The sequence below is a fragment of the Vanessa cardui genome, chromosome 15 (assembly GCF_905220365.1).
Source record: "Vanessa cardui chromosome 15, ilVanCard2.1, whole genome shotgun sequence".
Classification (NCBI taxonomy): Eukaryota; Metazoa; Arthropoda; class Insecta; order Lepidoptera; family Nymphalidae; genus Vanessa; species Vanessa cardui.
Window position 1 is genome coordinate 12,408,007 of NC_061137.1, and position 10,845 is coordinate 12,418,851.

General features: G+C 34.7%; 1 protein-coding gene across 2 annotated transcripts in view; it reads right to left on the minus strand.

The window, feature by feature from the left end:
* LOC124535701 (1-phosphatidylinositol 4,5-bisphosphate phosphodiesterase) overlaps positions 1–9,243 on the minus strand; it is a 52,435-nt gene extending 43,192 nt beyond the window's left edge. For both annotated transcript variants that reach the window (XM_047112009.1, XM_047112010.1), the window contains exons 1-2: positions 9,120–9,243; positions 6,926–7,039 (exon numbers count right to left, since the gene is read on the minus strand). In XM_047112009.1, coding sequence (XP_046967965.1) covers positions 6,926–7,039; positions 9,120–9,176 — 171 coding nt within the window. In that variant the 5' untranslated portion in view covers positions 9,177–9,243. The remainder of the gene's footprint in view (positions 1–6,925; positions 7,040–9,119) is intronic.
* Between the last annotated feature and the right edge of the window lie 1,602 nt (positions 9,244–10,845).

The following is a 10,845-nucleotide window of genomic DNA, read 5'->3' on the forward strand; positions in this document are numbered from 1 at the left end:
TACACCACAAGTGTATTAAGATTAAATTTTTGCTAACATACATTTGATAATTGTCTTAGCTTTTCATATCTACTCTATCTATACTCGTATTAATATTATAAATGTAAAAGTAACTCAGTCTGTCTGGCTGCCTGTCGCTCTTTCACGACCAAACCACTGAACCGAATTTCATGAAATTTGGTGTGAAGCAAACATGAAGAAAAGAATCCAAGAAAGGACATAGGCCACTTTTTTTACTATTATTTCATACATTTATAGAAAGCATTGGCAGTTGCAACGTAAACGGACATCAAAATTGAAATATATAAGATTAAGTAAGAAACTCGTCGAAAGACCAATGTGAAGCAACGTCGACTAGATTGATTGCCGCAAAATGAACAATTGTCTGAGTAATTTTCCATCCGTCAATCGTTGATCACGTGTCGCTATGAATACCTATTTCATTTAAATTTTGCTCTTTTCAACCTTCATATTTTGCCGAGCTGAGTCTTAATTAATATTTACATAATCAAAGCAAATCGAGCCGCCATCGTTAGTTAGAACACGTGAATCTTAATCGGTGATTGTATATTTGAATCCTAGCGAGCATTTTGTTTTTCGCTATTAATTTGTGTGATGAAGGAAAACTTTGTAAGGAAATTAGCATGAAATAAAACTGCTACAAATGTATCCAACCCGCATAGGAGTATCGCAATGATAAAAAAAGGCCGTTGTCTAGCAGAAAGACATTTATAGGCTGTTTCATTTTATAAAATGCGTTTGCTTAGGAAGACTAGCAAATGGACCACATTACTTGTATGCTTCTATGCTGGTACCGTAAGACTAATAAATATGTGATGATTTGTGATTGCGAGTAGAACAGTAATGTTTTTTTAGAACCAATCAATGCCTCATTTGAAAAAGGTCTTTATTACCACACTTAATTTATTTAGAAAAATGAGCTGAGCTAAGTCAATACATAGTTTTGGTCTTAGGTCTCTTTTCGACTGGGTCTTTACCCGACACTTTAGATAACTGATTTATATAAAAAGTTACTTTCTTGACGGATAGAGCTACTCTCACTACGACACATGGGAGGGAGTGTGAAGGGAGGAGTGGGTGTAACTGCTCGAAGCAGCTAATTAATTTATAGTAAAGTATGTTTTATATACGTTCTCGTATAAACTTTGTAGTTATTGTTAGCACGTGTTCAAAGGTAAGGTGACATAGTACCAAAGTACAAAGGGCGGCGCGTGAAGCATGTCGGATAATGGATTACAAAAAAATAATGAATGAAACATTGCATCGCGTGCCGGTGTTAGCTATAAACATGCTATAAGTATGTATTTCACGTGCTGTTTTAGAGATCTTTTATTTTAAATTAATATAGCATTAAATTGCAGTCTACTAAACAGTAGTACTCAGTATTGTTGTGTTCCGGTTTGAAGGGGACTAAGCCAGTGTAACTAAAGGCATAAGAGACATCTCTTGGTTTCCAAGGTTGGTGGCGTATTGGCGATGTAGGGTATACTTAATAGTTCTTATTGTCTTCGGAAGGTGATGGCCACTTACTGTCATGGTGGCCAAAAAATAAAGTAGCAACTAGAAAAGTATACCCCGAAAAGGATATTTGCATCAAGTTTTAAAAATCGACACTTATAGTAGACGCATGCTTTTTTTTAATCGACTACAAAAAAAAAGAAAGGTTCTATTATTGGTACGAGTTGTTGTTTACCTTCGAACAAATGTGAATCGATTTGGACAATTCTTATTTTGTTTTCGAAAATATTTGATGACGATTTTATTTTAAGTTGACAAAATCTGAAACATTCATTCATTTCATTCAATTTAACAAAGACGATCATAGACTACAATACAGATCTAAAAGCTAAAGCATTTTAAGTCTTCGATTCGGAATTCCAAATTCAAAACGACAATTTGAATATGGAATACGGTGCAGATATTTTTCAATTTTCATATACCTACGAAGGTAGACAATCACGTCAATACATGAGAACAGACTATGACCGGCACGACCTACATAAGCGAACGCGCCTGTCACGGCTTAACCTAGTTACTAATGACCATTATATTAATAATAATTCTAAAAGACTTAAATTATAACATAATTGTATATTAACAAAAAAATGTACAAATATTATTCTTACTAGTTATAACTTCATAACTTTCAAGGTCATCATTATTATCATTACGTAGTATAAAACAAATTAGCGACGGCAAGTGTGTCGCTGTCTGTCTCTATGTATGCTTAGATCTACACAACGATTTTTGATGCGGTTATTTCAATAGATAGATTGATACAAGAGGAAGTTTCATTTCATATGCATAAAAAATAGAGTAGGTATATAGTAGAGAACTACAGATAATTTTGGTCTCTAAACTGATGCCGTAAGACGTTGCGGTTTGTATTGTCCAATGACTGAAAAACTGTGAACGTTGTAAGACATTCTGTAGTATATTTAGTATCAGTATAGCACCTGAGCGAAAGGGGCGGATCGCTAGTATTTCTATAAAATAGCTTGTCAACATTTCGTTGTGATATGACTCATGAAATATATTCTGAACATTTATAATATGAGCATATGAGCCCTGAACGGTTTCGGCCACCGCAGTTGCATTCAAATGCAGAATAGTTAAATACTCAGGATAAATAATTTCTATTTTTGTATATCCTACCGAGAACTCAATTAACACAACGCCACGCCTTTTCAACCGACTGCAAAAAGAGGTTATCAATTCGTCTGTATTTTTTTTTTATATATATACTGTAGGGTTTTTCTTGGGTGACACCGGCTCAAAATATAACAATAACTATAACTACGTTATATAATCGTAAATCGACTTTTAAGTAGTCTAATATTTTACATTTCATTTGACTTAGTAGGACTCTATAAATATGTTGAATACGCAATTATTTTTATTACTTTTCAGTGCATATTTATTTGTTTTAAAATAGTGTTTTGTTTGAAGTCGGTTATTCTATTTGTTCAAATTTTTAAAATGTTTTATTATAATTAGAATTATAATTAAAAATTAATAATAAATATATATCTAGTTTATTACATGATCAAAGTTAGTCAGCTGTGAATAGGACGGGCTAAATACTCAGCTGGATTGTTGAGTGATTTGTAGAGCGCTTAGACCGAATACTCTCTCAGCACAATATGTAGGTACCTTTAATCCCTCAGCTTACCGCCGTTCACAAAGCCGAGCCGAAGCCGAAAGGCGCTAGTTTAATATAAGAGAAAATCTTTATTAAATATATATAGAAGCTTTACACTTGATTGACTAATATCTTTCACCGATTCGATATATATAAATCTTGCAGGCCCGGTACTTGGTGGTAGGGCTTTGTGCAAGCCCGCCTGGGTAGGTACCACCCACTCATCAGACATTCTACCGCTAAACAACAATATGCAGTATTGTTGTGTTCCAGTTTAAAGGGTGAGTGAGCCAGTGTAACTACAGGCACAAGGGACAGAGCATCTAAATTCCCAAGGTTGGTGGCGCATTGACGATGTAAGGAATAGTTAATATTTCTTACAGCGTCATTGTCCGCCAACCTATTCCATAAAAAAATAAAATAAAAATAAGAATAACGGAATAAAAGCAACAGAATATGTATTTACATTTTTTTAGGTTTGCCATATTAAAAAATAATTGGTAACTATTTTTATGCTGGCAACCCTACTCAAGACTAAAACGCAATGATTACTTACGAAATTAGCTTCGCCGGCCATCAAACATTTTATCTTTATCGTGTTCTCTGATACGTACCTGAGTGCTTTTATTGATCATTAAACCGGTATTTAAATCGGCACAAGTAATTTCGTCCGTTTGTTTGTCTCTGGATTGATTTCATTTATCCGTTTCTATTATCGAGTTTATGAAACGCTAATCAAAGTAACTAATTTGACTTTTAGCTGAATGCCTATTGGCTGATGGCATTTGATGACGCAATCGGGGACCAATGAGAGTCCAGTATTTTAGATAAAGTGAATTTAGCGTTGGTTATCATTTCAGAACTGGCAGTAAGTCTGTGTTTACAAGCTTCAAGCAGTTAAATCTTGTGACTGGGTTTGAAATAACTTTATACAAACTCTATTGAGCTTAACTTGCATACATTTCGTGCTGGATTTGAGTAAATAGTTGATATAAAAAAATTTCATACCTTTTATAAGGGATTTCGCCGTGAAATAACGACGAACTTACTTTCGCATTTACATTATTAGCTTAGTCGTATAATCTAGCTACGAGGTGCGTCTTCGTGGGATCATACATCTATACCGCGTGAACGAGCATTTGATATAGCTGGGAATCTAGTTTAGATTAGTGATTAGTAACAGCCTGTAAATTACCCACTGATGGGCTAAGGCCTCCTCTACCATTAAGGAGTTTCAAACGTATTCCACCACGCTGTTCCAATGCGGGTTGGTGGAATGCACATGTGTCAGAATTTCGGTGAAATTAGACACATGCAGGTTTCCTCGCGATGTTTTCCTTCACCACCGAGCATGAGATGAATTATAAACATAAATTAAGCACATATATATAGTGGTGCTTGCCAGGGTTTGAACCCGAAATCATCGATTAAGATGCACGCATTCTAACCACTGGGCCATCTCAGCTCCTATATATTTAGGGAATATAATTATTATTAATATAAATAGTGCTGATTATAATCAAAAACTTTCTCGTTTATTTATGGGAGTACTAGTCGCGTAAGATGACAAAATATAGTAGTAGGATTTGTAGTTAACTTATATATTATATAAATATTTTTTTATTTATTTAAAATAGTTACGTAAGCTGTTAAATGGGTTATCTAATGGTAAGTGAGCACTGACAGAAATATTAAACACTGTCGAAGCGCCACCCAAGCTTAGAATAAAATATATGAATTTTTCACGAGTGACAACCCTATTTTGTACTAATATCATATGCATAAACTCAAACCCTATGGGAAATAAATATCTGATACTGTTTTTGCTTGTGGAAACATGAATTCATCAATAGTCAACGAGACTGCGGATTCATTTTTTAGCAATTACGAGTATTTAATTAGTTTTTGTCATTTAAATGACTGAAGAACTGAACTATGATGATTTGAGTTGTCACTTGACGGAAACAAATAGGAAACAGATAGGATAGGAAACAATAACTGTTTTCGAATATATCAGAACAAGGAGACGCATAAACAGACAATGACGACTATGATGTAATTATGTAATTTGGTTTAAACACAACATTTAGTTAAATCGTTAATACTTGATGACTTCCAAACATACATAAATAAATAATTGTATCAAACTAACATTACTTTGTATTTTTAAACGTTGAAAAAGTATAACTACTGATTTTTTTGCCGATTCTTCTCAGTAAAATCTACATACGAGTATATTCCGAAAGGTGGTAGCTTCACTTCAAAAAGTGCTTGTACACTCAGAGTAAAAAATCCTTCGTCAGTTTTCAAAATAAATTCCTTTATCAAGTCTTAAACTCTTAGTACCTTTTAAATCTGAACATCAAATCATTGCAACGCAATATGTCATTCTCGATCGGTAAAGCAGACTATTTATCGCTCATAGTGAGCAAACGAAAATAGTCTTTGGGTGTTAGGCATAAAACTGTAATCCATGTCTTTCCCTAAAACAAGCTTATTTCACATCAAAATTCATTAAATTTGGTTCAGTAGTTAAAAAGTCATATACCTAATTGCTTTCACATTTATTGTATTAGTACCTACCAATACAAACCACAGATCGTATATTTAATTTGTTGAACAATAATAATGACCATGATCATTTAATAAAACATAATCTGTCAAACAATTGAGGGAATAATTATTAAAATTTATGGTAGTTGAAGCCACATTCAAATGATATGAATTGAAATTAAACTTTCAGCCCATTTGCAAATTGAAATATTCGCGAGTTGATTAAAACGATATGTTTGTACACATGAAAGGTTTTTGTAATATTATTTATGAAATTATTTGTAATGATCGGCTCGAGCTATGCAACCACAGCCTGTAAATTCCCACTGCTGGGCTAAAGGCCTCCTCTCCCTTTGAGGAGAAGGTTTGGAACACATTCCACCACACTGTTTAAATGCGGGTTGGTGGAATACACATGTGGCAGAATTTCTATGAAATTTGTCACATGCAGGTTTCCTCACGATGTTTTCCTTCACCGCTGAGCACGAGATGAATTATAAAGACAAATTAAGCACATGAAACAGCGGTGCTTGCCTGGGTTTGAACCCGCAATCATCGGTTAAGATGCACGCGTTCTAAAGACTGGGCCATCTTAGCTCAGTTTCTGTAATACCATTTATGAAATTATTTGTGATATATTATATGTATGTAAAACTTTAGTGAGTGCCTTCCACCACGATCGACTCGAGCCATATTGTTCTTAATTTTTTCCCATTACACTATCTAGATGCTAGTTTTCAAACAAAACAATTATTGTCTATAAACAAAAACCAATATTAGTTGCCAATTCGATCTATCTACTACTAATAACATAACAAATTTCAAAAGTCTTTGAAAAAAAAAACAAGAAGAATAATTTCGTACAGAAATTAGTTAAACTAGAACTTTTTCAATACATGGTGGTAGGGCTTTGTGCAAGCCGGTCTGGGTAGGTACCACTCATCAGTAATTCTACCGCCAAATAATACTCAGTATTGTTGTGTTCTGGTTTGAAGGGTGAGTGAGCCAGTGTAACTACGGGCACAAGGGACATAATACCTTAGTTCCCAAGGTTGGTGGCACATTGACGATGTAAGGTATAGTTAATATTTCTTACAGCTTCATTATCTATGGGTGATGGTGACCACTTACCATCAGGTGGCCCATATGCTCGCCCGGCAACCTATACCATAAAAATAAGAAATTTCCAGAAAATAGATATGTACAAACCTTTCCTTCGCTCTTCCAATAGATAAAGAAACCGTATTCGTCGACTTTAAACAAACAATTCTGTTCATATTCGGTGTTATCCTTCTCCTCGGTCCATCTATCGAATACTGCGCCCTGGGGATAAAAGGACACAAATCAATCATAACTATATAAAAACATAATAATGGTGCACACCACTGCACATTTGTTGCACACTGACACAAAGTATCTCCGTCGATTTAACGGCAATAGTTTAAAAAGTAGCGGACGATTGAACGAGTTATATATATTTGGTTTGTATTGTATAAAATTAAGTCTAGGTAGACCTTAGGGCTAAACATGATCCGTTATAGAGCTGTCCAAGTCTGCTTCGGTGCCAATCTCGTGTTGTAATTAAATGCAACACGGATGTGTCCTGTAGCTCTTAAGTTGCCAGAACATATCTATAGCCAAAGATAGGTCAACTTGAATTAATCGGTTTAAATTATCCAATAAATAAAAGATTCCACATGTATAGTAGCAGTCTCTAAATTTCCCACAGCTGGCCTAATCTGAGGGATTATTCCTTGAGGGGATGGTTAAGAGCTTATTCCACCACGCCGTAGATTGGTGAACTCACATTTGAGTTTGAGTTAGGTTTCCTCATGATGTTTTCCTTCATTGCCGAGCTCGAGATGAACCAGCTTGAACCAGCAATCATCGACTAAAATATAAGCGGCCTGACCTCAGGTCCATTTCGACTCAAAGCAAACATATTGTAATATGTATCGAACGAACTATTTTATTATTGATAATTAATTAACGTACTGAATATCCGCTGCTTTGTTGAACCTGAACAATGATATAGACTATATAGAACATTCGAGATATTTCGAGTTAATACTGTATAGAAATGAAAACAAAGACTGATTTGACATGAGATGGTGAATGATTAATGATCATCGGTCGTTCGGTTTGAGCTGGGTGACATGATCTAGCGGAAAACAGCTTAAGTGCCTTTTCACTATTGCACGGTCATTTCACGGTGACCTTAGCTTGTGTATGAGGTATTTTATCAGGCCGCATATGAAAAATTACTAATGAACTTGTATTATATGTGTCTTGTATTAACATTATATTATATAATCGTCTATCTCCTTTGGGCTTCATGCAAGCTTGTCTGTGTAAATACCGCACAGACACAATGGACAATATCTTAGTTTTCAAGGTTAGTGGCATTGAAAGGAATGATTAAAATATGGGGCCAATGTTTATGGGTGGTGGTGATCACTTATGCTAGATCCACACAACTCAGATATCTATTGAATTTTGTCTGTGCAACTTAGCAGCGACAAAACACACAAAATTCGGTGTATTCGAAAAGTCTGACCTTTGCATGAAGAAGTCGGAGCTTGAATTGAATGTCTATATGTATGTCTGCGTATTATTTGGAGCAACATTATTAATGAATTGACGTCTGCAACGATACTACAAATTGTTTGAAAAACTCTGCATCCTCAAAATTAAAAGTCGGGGGTACTAAAAAGTCTTAGACTTGTAAGTCTGTAAAGGTGAATGTAGGACAAATGTATGTGCTGAGTCTGTGTCGTGTGGCCCTTCTATAACCCAGGTATCCATTTATTTTTCCGTCTACATTTTTCATTAAAAAAAGTAATAATTATGCAACTATAATGAAATTGCCAATTAGTCTTTCTATACGCTAGTGAGAGCTTATTTGAAATTACATAATTATCTAACGATTCAATAGAATTTAACTAATTGCTGTTTCAATTAATATAGTCATTAAAATAACTTCGATAATTATTATTATGCGGTTAAGAATATAATGATGTATAGTTGTGAAACCGTTTTAATGTTCTACTGATCGATTACGGTCAAACCGGCCTTTCTCGGAGATTAGCCAACTACGCAAAGCTCGAACGCGTGCAAATACGGATACACTCTCTGCTCCTTCCGTTTCATAGTCTAATGGAACGGAAAATGCTTCAGCTCAACAGAATAGAGTTACGAAGAAATTCTTGATAGGACAATCTATTAACTTTTTCTTGGATGAAGACTTTTAATTATATAAGATGCCACAAAATATCAATGAAATAGTGAAATGTTTCCTTAGACGCACGTGCAAGCCCCGTGGTGTTGCAAATCTCCATGAGCTGTGGTAATCACTTTCCATCAGGCGAGTCTCCTGCCCGTTTAAAATAAAAATATAACTCACCTGTAGAAGTGGTTCCGGTACTGGTATTTGCCAATTAAATTCAAACTTCTTTGTCATGATGTAAAGTCAGGATCAGCTCCTCACCCACAAGCCTCTGAATGATTTCAGCAATTCGCCATTATCTGTGAACAGGAAAAAATAATATGATAAAACTTAATTTTTTTTTGGTTTTTTATTCGGTTCTTATTTTTTCTGGTACTAGGCAATCATAACCAATTTAGCAGAAGCAACTGACACACATTGATATTGTAAGAACAAAGAAGATCAATAGATTGAAAACCGTTCAAAAAATAAAATTATTTCGATTTTGGCCATATATAAAATCAGCCAAACCGCATGACAATTAAATACGCTTTCAAGCACAGGTGAATTATCTATTCCCTTACTCTCAAATGCGCAGGTACAGCAACACCGATAAAACCGGAAATAGTTGAAGCGCAAGACCAACTTTACGTGCTTTACGAAGCACAGAAGTGTTTTACGGTTGAATAAATTTTCCAAACGATGGTAGATTTTTGAGTTAGCATTTTGCACTTCTAACTTTCAGACTCCGTGGTGTTTCTGAGAATTCATCGAAAATCGAAAAAAAACCCAAAGCCAGTACATTGAAATGCAGTATAACTACAATTTTTATATGATACAGTATATTCGTATTTCGGTAAAGCCTATCAAGAAATATAAAAAAATATATTTTAACACTGTCAAAAAATGTAACTAAAATTTTACCTTGTGTTATTGTTCAAAAACATTTTATGTACGAAAATACTGGTTGCTTGGAATAATTATAACCACGACTGCATTAAAAGAAACAAATCAGACGACAAGTCTTGGATTCAAACAAAAACAAGACAGTCAACGCGATTGTCTTACAAATTAAATAATAAAGTTTACCGACATTCTATCTCCTCGTAAAGAGGTTACGTTTTGTTATTTCGCCCTTAATGATTAATTATCTTTGTGTAAGACGACCCGCTTCACTTCAAACCAGGGCAGAGTTGCAAGAATTTGACACGTTATAAACTAATTTTAAACAAGCAGTTACCGTCGCACGTTGAGAAGAATCAGGGAAACTTGCGAAACTAATAATCCAACTACAGGCACAAGGGATAAGGGATATAACATCTTAGTTCCCAAGGTTGGTGGCGCATTGGCGATGAAAGGAATAGTTAATGTTTCTTACACCGCCATTGTCTATGGGCGTTTGTGACCACTTACCATCAAGTGGCCCATAAGCTCTTCCGCTTAGCAATAGCAAAAAAGCCTTATCAAACAAATAAGCAGCTTTTGCGTGAATCCTGAAAAATAAACAAAATTTTCCTTCTTAATAAATAAAAAGACTTATTATAACATTACGAGGATGGAACTGCGGATGAAAGTTTCGACGAAAATGGCCACTTTTCGTGTTGGAAACAGGGAAATGGGTACGTGAAAGAAAATACAGCTGTTACAATGTTTTTTCATTAACTGAGAGAATAAAAGTTTGTATAGAACATTTTCATATTTAAAATTATGGAAATTAGCTATTTTGCATTTATTTATGACATTGTTAATGTTGGATTTTAAACTAACATGGTTATTTTTATTATTACAGTTATTAATTTCGGGATATTTCGGGATAATGTCTTGTTCACGAGACTGAGTCTCGTGAACAAGACATTCGTAGACAATGTCGAAATATCGAGCTCCACCGAACAAAAATAAAAAACATGGTAAATATCCCGAAATT